Here is an 18,366-nt window from a genome sequence, read left to right as displayed (position 1 = left end):
GTATGTATTTTCCCTGGAAAATGATTAACCATCCATTATGAAGCCTCCCCCTCCCTCCAGTCCATCTGCCTTGGTCCAGGCCTCGGAGGTAGAGAGGAACTGCTGGACCTCTTACCCTTTCCCTCCACCACTCCCTTCTCCTTCTGTGTCATGTCTTTTTAGATTGTAAGCCCGAGGGCAGGGAATCGTCTAACTAAAAGATTGTATGTACAGCGCTGTGTAAATTTACAGCGCTTCATAAATAAAGGTTAATAATAATAATAATAACTATATGAAAGAGATTAAAGGGTGACATACTCATTCAAAGAAGAACCATTTTAAGATGAGCCCACATTTTTAGAAAGTGAAGAGGAAGCTGCATTCAAAACACTTGGAAGAAATAAATAATCAAGAACAGGTGGCACACCAATGGAATTTGTTCAAGTAATCGACTCAAATAAGTGGATTTTCCATATCACATTTATGTAGTATGTAAAGTGATCTTGTAGCACTTTTGAAACTATGGTCCAAAATACCATGTAGAAATAATGCAGTTTGACACTGCTTTAATTGCCCTGGCTCAATGCTAAGGAATCCTGGGAATTGTAGTTTATTGTGGCACCAGATCTCTGACTGAGATGGCTGAAAGTCTCACAAAACTACAGTTCCTAGAATTCTCTAGCACTGAGCTAGGGCAGTTAAAGCGGTCTCAAACTGGATTATTTCTGCAGTATGTTTTGGAGCTAACTGAAAGAGAGATCCCATGAATCTGAGGATGTAGGCTGAAGTCTGCGAAAGCTCATGCTACCAACTTTCAGTTAGTCTTAAAGGTAATACAAGTTCCCTATGCATATTGATTTTCCAGACTAACATGGCTATGTGTTCCAAAAGAGGGCAACCAATATGGTTAAGGGTCTGGAAACCATGCCTTATGAGGAGAGACTTGGGGAACTGGGTATGCTTAGCCTAGGGAAAAGAAAGTTAACATGTGATAGCCTATTTAAATATTTGAAGAGGTGTCATATTGAGGATGGAGCAAGCTTGTTTTCTGCTGCAAGAATAGGACCTGGATCAATGGATTCAAACTACAGGAAAAGCTATTCCAGCACAACATTAGGAAGAACCTCTTGACAGTAAGAGCTGTTCAACAGTGGAACACACTCCCTCGGAATGTGGTGGAATCTCCTTCTTTAGAGGGTTTTAAACAGAACCTGGATGGCCGTGTTGGGGTGCTTTGATTCTGTATTGCTGCATGGGGTTGGACTAGATGCCCCTTGTGGTCTCTTCCAACTCTATGATTCTATATGGCACTCAGATCTTCCAGAGCTTTCACTCCATTGATTTTGCTGTGTGGAAGTCTGTGATGGACTGCCTGTTGATTGTTTCTCTGTGGATGACCACCTGCCATCTTAAGTTGAACATGGATAAAACAGAGATCCTGGTGTTTCAGCCTGACCGCCAACCAGCCCTACTTCCATGCCCACCACTGTGTTTACAGGGTTACACATTGGCTCCTGTCTTGGTTGCTTGGAACCCTGGAGTCCTGCTGAATGATCATTTGTCCCTATGCCCTTTTATCGGGGCAACTGAAAAGGCATGTAACTTTAATCTTTTAAACATCTGCAGGATCTGTAGGTTTTTACCACTGAGACAGCCCATCTTCTTGTCTAGGCCTTGGTTATTTCACACCTGGACTACTGAAATAGTCTATTGGCAGGTTTCCCTTCCTGCTGTCCTATTCCTCTGGTTTTAATCCAGAATAGTGTTGTTTGGGTTTCTTTTAAATCTCCCAAAATATTCACATGTCTTTTTTCATTGTAGATCCCTCCACTAGGCTACCAGTTTGAGCCAGGTCTCATTACAGACTTTTGGTCCTGGTATTTAGGGCCCTGCACTCTAACCTTCCCCAGCACCTGGCAGCTCAGTTAGCATGGTATGCAACATCTAGGAATTTAAGAACTACAGGCAAAGGATTATTGGTGGTTCCACCAGTGTAAACAACTCTGTCAAGGCTGCAAGCCTTTCAAGATCTGGCTCCACATTTGTAGAACAGTCTTCCTTTATATCTCTGGTTGGAGGAGGATTTTGCCTATTTTCGCAAAGGGCTGAAGACCTTCCTCTTACATTCACTCCAATAAGGTGCCGAGTGTGCCTACAGATGCCAAGATGCATAGCAACTGGTGGGGATTTTATTTTTAGTATATCATAGTGTTATGTTTCATTGTTTCGTTATTGATTATATATGTCTGATGTTCCTCCCTTTGTTGAAAGGATATTATAAATAAACATTGTTGTTGTTGTTACCACTATTACTACTACTACTAAAATCTGCCAACAAATATGGAAACCAAAAGAAGGGGTCACCAGTTGGAAACACTCACTATACATTCCAAACCCCAACAAATAGGGGTTATACCAGGGATGATAGTAAGCCTAGAATCATTGCATTAATCTCCCATATAAGTAAAATCATGCTCAAAATTACAAGACTTTTAAAACTTATATGGAGTAAAAAGTGCCATATGTCCAATCTAGGTGCAGAAGATGAAGAGGCACAAGGGATCATATTCCAAACATATGTTGGATAACGTGCACAGACACCAAAGAATTTCAGCAGAAAATCATCCTATGCTTTATAGATTATAATAAAGCCTTCACGAAAAACTATGAATTGCTCTTATAGAAATGGGTGTGCCACAACATTTGATTATCCGAATGCATAAGAGGTACTTATTGTAAATACTGATGAAGTGGACAAACTACTTGGAAGTGTAAAGAGGACGACGTGCTCTCTCAATCCTTGCCCATTGTGGCTGACCGTTCAGGGGGGCGGATGTGATAAAAACTTTGTTACATCTCATAATTAACACATCCCTTAAAGAGGGAGCATTTCCATCAGAAATGAAACAAGCAATAGTCAAACAGCTATTAAAATACCCTTCTTAGATCCCCTGATAAGAAACAATTACCGGCCAGTCTCCATTTTACCATTCTTGGGCAAAGTGATCGAGAGGGCAGTTGCCCTCCAACTCCAAACTGTATTGGATGAAACCGATTATCTGGACCCATTTCAAACTGGCTTTAGGATGGGATGCGGTGTTGAGACAGCCGTGGTTGCCTTAGTCGATGATCTCCGTCTGGGCATCGATGAGGGAAGTGTGACCTTGTTGGTGCTCTTGGACATCTCAGCGGCTTTCGATACCACAGACCATGGTATCCTTCTGGAATGCCTGAGGGAGTTAGGTATTGGGGGCACTGCGCTCCGGTGGCGTCCATTCCTACCTCTCAGGTAGATTCCAGATGGTGAGGCTGGGGACATTTGCTCTTCTAAAAGAGAGCTGACATCTGGCACCCTTCAGGGCACCATTTGGTCCCCCATGCTGTTTAACATTTACATGAAACTGCTGGGAGAGATCATCCGGAGACATGGGGCGCAGTGTTATCAGTACGCTGATGACACCCAAATCTACTTCTCTATGTCTCTGTCTGATGCAGTGACTAAGAATGGCATCTCTCCTCTGGATAGCTGTCTTAAGTTGGTAATGGGCTGGATGAGGGAAAACAAACTCAAGCTGAATCCAGAGAAAATGGAGGTACTTGTGATAGGTTCCCCAAGTCCAGGCATGGAGATTTGTCAACCAGTCCTGGATGGGGTCACACGTCCCCTAAAGGATGAAGTTCGCAGCTTGGGGGTACTTCTGGACCCATCTCTACAGTTATCATCTCAGGTAGATGTGATGGCCAGAAGTGCCTGGTATCAACTTCAGTTGATATGCCAAATGAGTCCCCTACCTGGACCGAAAAGACTTTGAAGCAGTGGTACTTGCACTGGTAATGTCTTGTTTAGATTTCTGCAATGCGCTTTACATGGGGCTACCTTTATACCAAGTTCGGAAACTTCAACTGGTGCAAAATGTGGCTGCCAGACTGGTCACCGGAACACCTAGGTCAGACCACATAACACCAGTACTAAAATCTCTTCACTGGCTGCCAATTAGTTTCTGGGTGCAGTACAAAGTGTTGATTATTACCTTTAAAGCCCTACATGGCTTGGGCTCGAGTTACTTTAAGGAATGGCTCTCCTTACACATCCTCCCCGCACTCTCAGAACAACTGGGAAGAACCTCTTGGATTATCCAAAGACTGGATTAAGATCAATTTCCCACAGGGCATTTACTGCTATGGCTCCCAAATTGTGGAATGGCTTGCTGGAGGAGATCCGTCTTATTACCACCTTAGACGCCTTCAAGAAGGCACTTAAGATGGATCTTTTCTGGCGAGCCTAGCCCCCTGATCTGCTATAATAATTATAAGATGATACTTCATTCAGAGCATGTATAGGAAGTTATATGTTGATATTGAATTTTATAGGATTGATCTATTGCTGTCCTTTGTGAATGTTTTTTAACTGAATTGTAATTTTAAATTTGCTGTTGTACTCCCGCCTCGATCCGCAGGGAGAGGTGGGAAATATATAAATAAAAACTATTATTATTATTATTATTATTATTACTACTACTCAGGATAAGAGGCTACCATTAGGACAGAATATGCAAATATGCAGAAAGAGTGTCAGTGGTGGTGTCAGTGTCAGATAAGGCTGCATTTTATTGTCCTACCTTTTTAAACTGTATGCTGAGCATATCATACACAAAGCAGAATTAGAGGAAGGAAACGTGAAAATTGGAGGAAGGAACATCAATAAATTAAGATATGTAGATGACACCATACTACCAGCAGAAAATAGCAAAGACTTGGAATGACTATTGAAAAAACTCAAGGAAAAAAATGTAAAAGCAGGTTCACAGCTGAACATTATGAAAACAAAAACAATGACCATAGATCATAAATAACTGAACACTGAAAGTGAGTACTGTCTCCAATTTCCATGTATTGTTGTGAAAGCTGCACAGTGAAGAAAGCTGATAGGAAGAAAATTAATTTATTTGAAATGTGGTGATGGAGAAGAGGTCTACGGATACCCAGGATTGCAAAAACCCCCAAATAACTGGGTTCTAGAGCAAATCAGGCCTGAACTCCACCCAGAAGTTGAAATGCCAAAATTCAGACTGTGGTACTGTGGACATATCATAAGACATGACTCACCAGAAAAGACAGCAACGATTGGCAAGGTAGAACGCTGTATGAAAAGAGGAAGAACCCATTTCGGCCTGTGAGGGAGTGAACAGGCAGGCCCAGCTCCATCAGGGCTAGCCTTAAGATAGCGAGCCCTCCCTCCATGATAACTGTCATCCTTCGGCCTGCGAGGGAGTGAACAGGCAGGCCCAGCTCCGCCAGGGCTAGCCTGAAGAAGAAGAGCCCTCCCTCCAGTCCATCTGCCTTGGTCCAAGCCTCAGAGGGAGAGAATAACCAATGGACCTCATCCCCTTTCCCACCACCATTCCCTTCTCCTTTTGTGTCATGTCTTTTAGATTGTAAGCCTGAGGGCAGGGAACCATCTAATTAAAAATAATAATTGTAAGCCGCTCTGATAGCCTTTAGGGCTGAAGGGCGGGGTATAAATACCATAAATAAATAAAAAAATTACAATTGGATAGATTTATTCGAAGAAGCCATGGCCCTGAGTTTGCAAGACATACATAGGGCTGTTGATTACAGCATAACTTGCTTGTCTGTCATTCATAGGGTCACCATAAGTAGAAGTCAACTTGACAGCAATTAACAACAGCATCTTGAATTGGAAGCTGTTGGTAGTTTATTGCTTTATTGTCTGACCGTGATCAGTTTTTATTTGTTTCTGTTTAGAGACTGTGATTTACTTTCTTTAGTTACTAGAATTGTATTCTGATTGTTACGTTTCCTCATCTTCTGCCTCCTCCCCAGAAACCAGAACAAAATGGACTGTAAGCATTTTAAGTGAGAAGAATTTTGATGACAGGAAAAAAAAGATGTCAGCACTGTAAATATAAAGAAAGCAACTTGTATCCATATACTTGGAATCAGTGCAATGTAGGCAAAAGATGTAACATAAGCATACAGGAAAATTGGTAGAGCAGTTTTTATAGGTGGATGGAAGGATGTTCCTATAACCATTGCTGACCAAGTTTGTGCTCCTAGTACAACAGTAAGCAACAGAATTGGTTGCCCATCTTTTAAAGAAAAGGTGAAATTAATTTCCTTTAGAAAAAAATATCACATTATAAAACTACATGTCCACATTAATTGTTCTATACTTTGCTCAAAAAAACGTAAAAATAAGCACATCCAATTACCCTGTACAAGATAGAATGAGAAATCCATGAACATATCAATCAAACATTAATTCTTACAACTGCAAAGGTTTATATGACTTGTCAAGGATTCTTTGCAATAGATCAGAAAGTGTGCAACACCAGAAACAGGAACGGTTAACATGCCTGGTCAAATATTCAGTCCTTTGTGAAGTTGTATGCTCATAAATGCCATTAAAATCAATGGGAGTTATACATGCATAGGATTGTGACCATTACTTTCTCACCGTTTCATTTATTTGTATATCAATTTAACAACAAGTACTTTCAAAGGTTGCTGTAGTAGTGTTCTGATGGATTATTGACAAATTCTTTTTCTAAATTATTATTTTTTACATAATTATTCTTTATTTTAACATTCATACAGTCTTGCTCATCAAGCTATTGTCTATTCTTTGCAACATGATTTGTAACTTAGAGCCCTCAAATTTACAGCTAGCCTCATTATATGTTTGGAGTTACTTGTTACTGAGCATAAAATATTCATTTCACACCTTAAATGCTGTAATATTACTTAATAGCAGTGTCAGGTTTGCCAACTATTAAAAGCCTGAGCTTTCCCCCTCCTTCTTTAATGTACTGTATGACCTAGCTCTATCATTTTCTCTGTATAATTGTTACAATAAATTAATACAGCATCCAGCAATAAAAACTGGCTCTGTTTTTTTTTAAAAGGGGGGTTTCGCACTATTTTAGCATAGTTGTTTACAACTTACTTTCAAAGCACAATTACTATGCAGTGATCAAGTACTGTAACCATGTTACTCTCATATGCAGCCTTAGAGCTACAACATCTGACTATGTGACAATCAGGAAGAGAAAAGATGGGGGGGGGGGGAATGGTAAGATGGTAATTTCTGATTCTGGATGTCCTATCCAATTTTATATTAATAATACATATGATCATACAGTATAGGAGCAACAGTCACAATGCCTTTTAAAAACACTGCCTTTTAAAAAAAGGAATGTAATGGGCATTATAGTCTGCTAAGCAATCGGTATAAGTTTCCAGAAATTTGTCATAAGTTGGTAGTGAATGGAGAAAAGCTAATTGGACCCTGGAAACAATGGGGGAAGAAGCAAAGAAAAGTCACTGGACAGGGTTCTTCCTTTATAAACTTTTTGTTAGAAAACATCCAATATATTAAATATATAAGGAAGCTGATGTACAAAAAGTTTCTCGGGGCTTCCTAGCAATGGTGCAGAGAAACTATGCCTTTATACGACCCATGTACAGCTGCTGAAATTCGTGCCATGGATCAGAAGAAAAAGAGAGTGTGGTCATCAATGGTGTTTTAGGAGATTGGATTGTCCTGAATAAGTTTAACTACCGTATTTTCCGGCATATAAGACGACTGGGCATATAAGACGATCCCCAACCTTTCCAGTTAAAATACAGAGTTTGGGATATACTTGCCGTATAAGACTACCCCTCTTTCAATGCGCACCAAATAAAAATTTTAAAAACATATGATTTGATTTCAATATGGTAATTTTAATTCAAATGCTTATGACATGCACTTACTTAGCAGGAAAACTTGTATACAAAGCCTGCTTGGATTGGTCAGCTCTCCCTGCCTGCCCAGCTCTCCCTGTCTCCAAGACTATCAGAGCAGTAGTGCAAACACGGCTCTTTTTTCCATACCCCATAGCCATTTTTTAGCTCCCCCCACCATATGCGGCCACTGCAGATTCTCCAGTCCAGCTCGGAGGTTTCAGCACCTGCCCTATAAGACGATACCTGGCGTATAAGACAACCCCTGATTTTTGAGAAGATTTTCTTGGGTTAAAAAGTAGCCTTATACGCCAGAAAATACAGTATTTGATTTTCAGTCAATTGTTCCATGTTTTTAGCAAAATAACATTTTTTTTTATTTCATAAGTTTATGCACTAGAATTTAAGGTCTCTAATACGCTCTATCTATATCTACATACAAACATATAAAATTTTAAAAAACACTAGGACTAATGTGTATAATACTGAGGTACTTTCACATTATACTACATGATGCACTATAATGCAACTTTAACTACTATGGCAACAATCTATGAACCCTGGGTTGGTAAATTTAGGGAAGCCCTAGAGCTCTCTGACTAAGAATTCTAAGTACCCTTCCTAAACAGCAAATCCCATGATTCCAAAGGACAGTCCCATGGCAAATAAAGTGCAATTATTGTATTATAATTATATAGTGGGAAAGGGTCCTTGGCTACTGCACCTGCAAAAGCATATTATAGGACTAGAAAATGCACAGGAATGGGAGAATAAAATGGTAATTCGCTAGAGTTCCCCATGAGAAAATATTACAATGTTTGTGACTATTTTAAATGGAAACAGGTGAATATAGCAAAGCATGAGTGAGGCATATAAAGATAAACATGATGTGAATAAAGTAGAGTGGGAAAAGCTTTTTTACCTCTTTACTGGAACATGGGAACATTCACTGAAATTGAATGGTGGGTTTCACAGAAAATAAAAGCAAGTTTTGTTTGTTTTGTTTCCATAAAAAGTGGTGATAGATGGCAGCCTGGATAACTTTAAAAGGAAACTGGATCAGTTAATGGATGATGGGCTATCAGCAGCATCTAATCAGGATGCATGCAGAATATATTAGATCCTAGGGAACACAGGCAGAAGGCTACTGCTGCATAACTGTCTTGCTGGTGAGCTTCCTATCAGCAATTGTCTGGCCAACATGTGAACAGGCTACAACGCCACATAAGTCCTTTGGTCTAAGTCAGCATTCTGCCTTTTAAGTTCCTAACAACAGACGGTCGCAAAGATCTTTGAATTGTGTTTAAGTTGTGGACTCGTAATGAATGTTTTCAAATATCTTCCTCATTTACTTCATTAATGATTTCACCAAATCAGAAATAGGGAAAAAAAAAAACCACCCCAAAAACAGATCAAAATCAAATCAAACCATGAAATATATGTTCACTGGATTCAATATACATCATATTCTTTCTGTCTCAAAATGTAAATTTCGGTAAAATCATTCAGTAGGAGATATGAGAAATTCTCACCTATATGAAAGAAATGTCCCATCAGAATCTGAGGTATATTGTCTTCTTCCATTCTCGTTTGACACATCTAGGAAGATGAACACAACTATTTTAAGTATATTTATTCAATAGCATTAATATGGAACATGCAGAAACACTAGATCTTTACATGAACGATTACACCCTAGGAAAATATGCAGAATCACCCAACCTGGAAAAAAATTCATTTGTTTGATAGGAATCTGATGATCTAATAAAAGCTAGGAGGCAATGATCAGGGAAAAGTAGCCTTTCCATGCTGCTGCAATTTTCTGAATAGTGCCAAATTATATTAGGAAAGATTTACTGCTGGACTTCCCATTCCCACTCAGTAGATCTTCTTTTCTGAAATCTTGTTGCACCTATTACATAAAAAAAACCCATCCTAAATCAACTCATCTCTAAAAGAAATGTTACTTAAAACTCATTACTTCCAAGCTCTGTGAATTTCCAAACATGAACTGAACAGAATTGTTGTTTGATCCTCAATGATTATAAGAATGATATAGTGGTCCCTTCAAATCTGCTGGGTTTTGGTTCTAGGACTCCTGTGCATGCCAAACTCTGTGGATGCTCAAATTCCATTCTATACAATGGTATAGTAAAATGGGGTTCCTTATCTAAAATGGCAAAATCAAGTTCCCAACATCATTATTATTGTTCCAGCAATATTATGGACATAAGCTACAGTATACAGTCGGCCCTCCGTATCCACAGATTTTTTTTTATCCATAAACCAACCATCCAGACCTTGAAAATATTCAAAAAGAAATATAAATTCCAAAAAGCAAATCCTGTCATTTTATTTAAGGGACACTATTTTACTACCCCATTGCATATAACAGGACTTGAACATCCACAGATTTTATTATCCACAACAGGTCCTAGTTGTGGTCTAATATGGTGAAGAAATGAAAATGATGTTTTACCAGTTCTTGAAGTCAAGTATGCCCTCAACTGGACAGTACCTCAAGAGGAGACTGCCTTCTTGTGCCATCTGTGCTATTCTGATTCTGTAGGCTTTTTTCTCCATGTACAGGACAGTATCATGTGCAGAAATGTAGTGTTTGTAATGAGTTCCCCAAACATGGTGAATCATGGTCTGTGTGGTTATGATCTATGAAGCCCTGAATGATGGACAAGTTGTGTGTGGAAGTACATTTGGTGGAACACAATAGAGGGCTTTCTGGGGGCTGCTTGCAGGCTCTGGAAGTTTCTATCAAGAGACATTAGCTAGCTCCCTCTCTACTGTCCTTCTGCAAACAAGCATACAGTTCTTAAAAATTCAGATACGGCTTTAACATCTAAGCTGCACCAAAGCTGAAGACGGTTGTTGTTTCTTTTTACTGATGTGTTAATCTGTTTTGATATTTAGTTGCATTTTTTTCCATTTTATTTACTGTTAAGCTCAATGAGTGCTTTTCTTTTTTAGAAAAAAATGTAAGGTATAAATGTAATAGATTAATGATGAGGAGAAAAGGAATAAAAAAGGAATGATAATTATTTAAAGTATTTAAGGTAAGGCATGAAATATACATACACAGTACAAAACTAGATAAAAATACTCTTTTTATCCCTTTACAGTGGCTGGCAAATTATATATGTTTAGGGTGGCAAAAAGGGGGGGATTTTGCTGTGAATGATAAAATGTTTTGCACTTCAAATTTCTACCCTGTACAAAAAAAAGGGGGGGCATATGACTGCTAAGGAACTAGAACTGTATTAAATTCTGTTTTCATGGTTAATGCTTGATAATGATTAATCACCATGGTTTCTGCTCTGAAGACATTAAATCATATACCAATATGTATATTTTTAAAGGGCATAATTTGTGATCTCAGAGAAGAAAAAGTAATAAAGAATTTGCTCACATTATTAAGTTGTGAATTGTGATAACATAGTTTTACAATTCCATGTACTTTTAAAAAGCATATTTAAAGCTTTATAATTTAATGATTTATTCAGGTTTAATTTATACCTTCAAAACATTCTAAGATGCCACTGGAGATCATAACAGTGGTCCTGGTTAAGTCAAATAATAATTAGAGCTTTCACTTTAAAGATGAGATTATTTTTAATTATTGAGTGAAGTACTTGAGGTACCATACTTATATAATTACACTACTCATTAAATGGTTATTGAAAGCTGAAATGTAATTTTAATGACAGCTACCTATTTTTCTTTGCACACTTTGTAGATGACAGATCAGTCAAGAATACTGGTTCGCTTAAAATTTCTTGCAGCTGCAGTAGAGATTTCAGGTGTAGAACAATTAGGCTGTGCCTATTTTAAAACTTTTTAAAACTGCTCTCTCAATTAAACAGTATTTTTTATAAAATGCAGAAATAGCAATGAAAATAAATTGACAGCAAAGATAGTAAATATGATTCTAATAAGTGGATATATTTTCCTTTTGTGGTGATGGTAGAGAAAAATATTGAAAAGTGGTTGCTGACATGTACTGCTCTTGAATTCTGACCTCTCAAAGAAAACTACTAGGGTCCAAAGGTTAGGCATAAGTTTAATTAACAACAATCTAAAAAACAAGGGAGGCTATATTATTAGAAAACAGTGTAATATGAATTACTTAATTCCAGAACTAGCAGTTTATCAACAGAAATATTTTACTATATTGTCAGTTCAAAGCTAAGTAAACATACCAATATGAAAGATAAAAAGCACAACCATGTGCTGCCACATTATTTTGACCTATTTATATAATATAAATTAATAGAGAAATAAAGTGGTACTTGATGGAATAGCTTAAAGTTTAAAAAATCCTGAAGATAGCTAAATTCACTGTTTACACAATGTTCTTCTTTCGTTTCAAAGGAAAGAACACAATACAAATTAAAACTTTTCTTTCTTAATGTGAAAACCAAACAAAGAGGCATATTTATTTTGTTAACAGTATTGAAGGAAAAATTTCTGAGTTTACTATATGGAAGAAAGACATTAAAAGTCTAGAGAAAGGCACAACTGCTTTCTTCCTTCAATCCCCTAGTTGAAATTAATTATAGCAAATGTTTATGAAAACATCTGTTCCATACAGTTATAAACCCTTAATTTTAGCATGGGCAATTTCAGGTTCCTCCTAGTTTGAAACAGTGCTGTCTAAGAAATACAAAGTTAATAGAGGATAGACAGTTTACACTTCATCTGTAACATTTTGGTATTTAGGTTAAAGAAATCCTACAAAAAAGGACCCCCTTTTTTTTGGGGGGGGGCCTACAGTAAATCAAAACATTTCTATTTATCGAAACATAGGAAAATAACTTAACGGTTTAATAAAGAAAGAAAATTCAATTTAAATTAACTTTTCATAAATTATGTGAATAATAAAGTGCTCATTTGAAGAATTTGTGTTAAATACTTTGATAATTTTGATGGCTATTCAGTTGATAGAGATAATGTACTTGGCATTGCTTGTACATGACAACAGAGGGTGCTAAAGAGTTTAAGATCAGTAAGAGCCTGTGCCATGAGCACTTCTTTTGGACTTTTTACATAACACCCTTGCAACTACAGTGTTAAATTCAATTTACACCAACTAAGCTTTTAAAATGATTAAATGGAGCAAGCTTGAAGCGGTGTACAGAAACTGAATATAATGCCTTCAGCTAAAGAATTAAGTGCACTGCACTTCTGATATTTATAAAATAATTATTAGGACGCAAAATTGAAGTACATTACACTCTGTTGAAGTTGCTGAAGTTTCCCAAAGTTAAAAAAAAGCAAAATATACTTTAGAAATTTTGAAGGAAACAATCTGTAAAGGAAAACCTTGCTGCTATTGGAAGTTTAAATGTTTTTATCTTATTTGATAAGGGATAAATCACATATAGCTGATAATTTGAACCATGTTAAGTCACTTTAACCCATCAACTTATGAGGTCATGGAATGGTTGAAATTCATACATGGAATAAACATAAAATTAATCAATGATTAAAGAAGTATAAAATAGTTTTTTTTCCAATATGCCCTGGGTGATCCATCTCATTAAATATTATTTGTCCTAGAAGTAGAAAGTCCCCAAACTGCATGTTATGAAGTTCCAAGGCCACAAAACATGAGCAACTGGTGGTCAAAGTGACTCTGGAGTTCAAGACTAACACATATTGGGCCTGGCACCAGCATCCATACTAGCCTGTGTTTCTCCCAGTTGCAGCTAGTCATTCTACTTTGTTCTGTAACATAAGGGCTGTACTGATATGAAACTATGCTCTGGGGCTAAAATAAAATGGAGCAAAAAGAAGCCCTGATACTTCACCTTAATCCAGAAAATGCACATCATCATACTGGCATATAAACAGCATGGTGTGAGTGTGCGAACGCCCAGGCAGCAAAGGGAAGCAGCCTGAAGCATGCACCCTGGTGAGGCACAGCCACCAGCTTCATGCTTGCCATAGAGTTTTTTCATTTGAGTATACAAGCGCACAAGTAGACAACTGTCACACACCCCATGATGAGAAAGTACAACAAACATGGCAAGTCACCAACAATGAAATTTATATCATTGAAACATATACAAACCAGGGAGTCCAAAAGAAGGGCATGGGGTGAAAGGTGGCATGTATGGGGGGGGGCTCCACGACTGTGTTTTGCGGGTGATGTATTACTTGTGCAAACATGTGGCTGGCCACATGGGGCATCCAATGGGATTGCATCTGGGAGGGAAAAATTCAGTAATACTAGTCTTAGGTGGTGTGATCATCTCAGGTGGTGCACATGCACAGTGGGGAAGCAAAAAAACACCTCAAACAAACCCAAGAGGTGTGGCTTCGTGCTGTGTGGTGTGGACTGCTCATGGGTGTTTGGCCCACCTTAGGAGTGGGCTGTGCTGACAGTGGGGTTTCCAACCAGATTCGGAAAAAACCACTTTTTCCTCTCTGTCTGCTCAGGCCCATAGTGGGGTTTCATGGCTGAAGAGGGATTCAAACATGGTCTTCAGAATCTTAGTTCAGTTTTCAAATCACTACACTGCATTGGCTCTAACCTGCCTCAAAAGGGTTTAGTTTCGCAGCCATTGTAAACCAAAGTTCATTGCAAGGAACTGATGGTTATGCAGAAATGGTGCTTAGGTACTGCTTCCACTTCCCAATATGCACAACCATTTAACACTGCAAAACTCACTGAATCACTAATTTTAAAAGTTGGTATGTTTGCAATAGTTTCCTTGAAAGAAAAAAGAGGAAGTTGCTAATCAATGAGTACTGGTGTTTTGCATAAAATTTAGGGCCTCTAGCTTAACAAAAATACATTTTTTCAAGAGCTTTAACATGGAAGATAATTTTATTATTAACAAAATTAAGACTGAAATAGTGTTAAGAATATTCAGTTTTCCCTGCAGTGAGAAAAAATGTTGATTGCCTCTCTATTTATCATCATTCAATAGTTTGATGACTAATGATACTAGTTTGTACTATTTCCATTTTCAGAGGGATGGATTCACAGATAAATTAGACCCATTGAAACCCAATTTATTTATTTAACATCCTGCCCTTCATAACAATGACCCATTGAGATTAAAATATCTTCTCAAAGTACGACTTTGGGTGCATCTACACTGTAGAAATAATGAAGTTTGATATCACTTTAAGTGCTGTAGCTCCAAATTACAGCATCCTGGAGTTCATTGTTTTACATGGTCTTTAGCCATCTGCCAAAGAGTACTAGTGCCTCACTGAACTACAAATCCCAGGATTCTCAAGGATGGATCTATGGCAGTTAAAGTGTGTCAAACTGCATTATTTCTACAGTGCAGATGCACCCAAAGTCTGGATTCAACCACATGTTTTTATTTGTAAGTTCCTTTGGGTTTTGAATGTTGAAAAATGGAACCAAAATTAAATAAGCAACCAGCCTTTAGTGTCTTTAACTGAGCAAAACATAGTTCTACAAAACTGTTTCTATAAAAGACCCATAACTTGCCAAAGGTATTCTTCCCCATTTTAGGCAAATGTGGCCATGACTTCAGTTCAGTTTGAGCTTGGAAATTCACATAGCTCTAGCTAGCAAGAAAGGAATTTCAACATTGCCTTCAGCTATCTACAAATGTTGACTTACTGAAATATTGGCAGATAATTTTGTTATACTACAATGCCTGACTTCCAAGGTTTTCTGACTGCCAATATTGCTCTGAAGAATATTAGGAAGGATGAAAGGACAGCTTTGGTTAACTAAACAATGGATTTTAAAGCTTCCAATGCCAGAGGAGGTGTGTTGCAGAGCACCAATCAGACCGCATGGAGGCTCAGTCATGGAAAAAATGAACTTATTCTATATAGTAATATGGCCAGGACCAAAAGCAGCATAGTAGTTATTAAAAAAAATTGTCAGATCAGTCCAATAATTCTCAGGCCTGTTATCTCAGGACGTGCAGAAATTCACTTATTAAAACATAATGGACAGAGCTTAGAAATGCTAGGGTTAAAAGCAAATGTGTTAATGTTAATTTGAAAAATTGAGTATTATGAAATTAATTTATTTTACTCTTTGTTAGAAGTAAGTGACATGTTACTTTTGATTAAAAAAATAGATTTTCTAAAAGTGCCCCAAATGGCCAGCCCACCAAACTACCAGCCCAGTAATAAATTAAATTAACAGGATATGTTAATTATTGCTCAGACCACTAAAAAACCATTGATATTACAATTGCTGAAATTGTGACTTTCAGAATCATTGCTAAAAGTTGTAGCAAATAGAGGGTAAGAAATTAATTTTCAACAAATTAATTCAAAGGTCTATCCAAGGATTCAGTATTTTCAATTTATTTACTGCAGGAATGTGGATAAGAGCAACAGTTAGGTAGAAGAACTATCCATATATTTTGTTCAACCAAATTACCCTATTTCCATGGGACTCTTGGAATATTGTTTGAATGAAAAATATTCATTCACTTTAGGCAAAGAAAAAAACCTGAATAAAAATTCAACAAAAGCTGGCATTTACTGTCATCTCCAGACACCATTTGTATTTGTTCGTGAAAGTAGATGAATAATGCCTTCTTTCATATATGTAAGAAGACAAGATGCAGAATGCATACCAAGAAAGACATGGAAAAAAATTCAGACTGAACAAATGTTTGTCATGCCCATTTTTTTTGACACCTTGTATGGAATATTTGTGAATGGATATCATTACTTATTTCACTAAAAGACAGCTGTCTGCTAATTTGTTACGAGCAATCACAGCAAAATAGGACGATAAATCCTAATCCTACCTCTCTAACTTTGGGTGATTGATTTTTATCTGAAACAAAGTATGTGCAAGGAAGGAAGGGTTAAAATTCTCTTGTTCCAAACTGGCAGCCAGGCAAAGACCCCCCCCCCCCAAGATAACTAAGATTACCAATGAAAGAATTTCTCTGAAATAACAACAGGTGCTTTAGGCTATATTTCAGGGGAGAAGTACCACCTCTGAGTACTTCTTGCCTAAAAAAACCCCTATGAAATTCATGAGATTAATCAACGGATGACTTGAAAATGCGCCTGCACACAACAACAACAACAACAACAACAACAACCTACCCTTTTCTCAACTCAGAACTCAGTTCAGGACTCAGGAACTAGTTTCTTGCCAGTAACTAGCTACAAAGTGTCTTAGAATACCGTAAGACCTAGCATTATATAAAATATCAATGTGAGTCTGTGTCATGTGCTGCTAGGTAAACATTGTACAAGACATTTAGATATTTGAATAGTGATTTATTTTTTAAAGGCAAAAACCAGTTACCAAATGAAGATATTTATCATGAACGTACCATGTCTGTATGCCACCAAACTGAATTTTACTTAAGAGAACTGAGCTCTCAGTGGTATTTTTAAATACTAGTGTTAATTTCTATATGTTAAAAAGCTCCCCTAAGTTTTTCTAACATCTAGTGGACATGACTTCATAAAATGTAATGCTGTTCATTAACCCAAGCACTTAACTTTGTACAGTAACGTCACACATATGACTTTTTGGTGCATGAAAAATCCAACTGGGAATTGAGAGACATAAAGTACAAATTATCTATTTAGTGTAAAATAAGTCACAGCAACTGATGGGTAAATCAAAAGTTATTTTAGAGGAATGAGTGTGGAATTCTAAGACTTGCCATCTAAACTAAAATTTTCACACACAAAATGAAGTGACATAAATTATCCAGTCAATTATTAGAATAAAAATTAGAGACACACATAGTTTCTTAATAAAAAAATATTTTATTAAATGACCATGAATCCTGAAACTTGCATTTGAAGTTTAAAAAAAGAGAGATTTGAACAATTTTTTGAAAAAAAGTATTTCAAAGAAAAAAAGCATTACTTTGCATTAACCTAGCTTTGTAAATGAAGCTGTACAGATGACCTTCCCTAGCCATTGATTCAACCAACTACAGTTCAAAAATATTCACACACAAAACCTCTATAAAATGGCAAAAAAGATTTGGCCATTAAATATAAGGTCACCATTTTATTATGCTACTGCACACAATGTGACTTCAACATCCACAGAGGTTGGTGTCCACAGGATGGGTTGTGGGTCCTGGAGCTAAACTCTAGCAGATAAAACATATTATTATTATTAATGAATGCCTATTGTACAAAGTTATCTGCCTACAGAATTTTAAACTAGCCTGCTAAGAATATAGTAGCCACATTTTCATTCTGGTGATGAAAGACAAGAAGGTTCAATGGGCAACATGGAAATATAGGCTACTATGTCTTTGAAGGATATTAAAATAATGGCATCCTAACAAGAAGACAGGCGGAAAAAGCTGAATTTTATGCATTTATATCCTGCCTTTATCTCATATATTTACACTTCAGGAGCTTTTCAGATTCTTTCATAGCTGCACTTCCAAGTCCTAGTCTTTCTCTGATTTTTCTGACTTCAGGCTCCATTCCTATTAATGACTGAAAGGAAATCTTTAACTATTTCATCATCATCATCATCATCATCATCATCATCATCATCATCATCATCATCTTTAAAGTTATACAGTGGACCCTTGTTAAACACTGGGGTTTGGTTCCAGGATCTCCCATGTATAACAAAATCCGTGTATGCTCAAGTACCATTAAATATAATGACATAGCAAAATG

The 18,366-nt window shown here is 37.2% G+C and overlaps 1 protein-coding gene across 7 annotated transcripts in view; it reads right to left on the bottom strand.

Moving 5' to 3' along the window:
• The window catches only part of TBC1D5 (TBC1 domain family member 5), a 329,050-nt gene that overhangs the window by 149,833 nt on the left and 160,851 nt on the right, over positions 1-18,366 (bottom strand). For all 7 annotated transcript variants that reach the window (XM_089532982.1, XM_089532977.1, XM_089532978.1 and 4 more), the window contains one exon: positions 9,258-9,324. In XM_089532982.1, coding sequence (XP_089389108.1) covers positions 9,258-9,324 — 67 coding nt within the window. The remainder of the gene's footprint in view (positions 1-9,257; positions 9,325-18,366) is intronic.

Source organism: Sceloporus occidentalis, unplaced genomic scaffold, assembly GCF_023333645.1.
Source record: "Sceloporus occidentalis isolate IW3139 unplaced genomic scaffold, rSceOcc1.0.p SCAF_7, whole genome shotgun sequence".
NCBI classification, from domain to species: Eukaryota; Metazoa; Chordata; class Lepidosauria; order Squamata; family Phrynosomatidae; genus Sceloporus; species Sceloporus occidentalis.
Note: the sequence above shows the minus strand (reverse complement) of the source record. Positions and strands in the feature narration are given on the sequence as shown.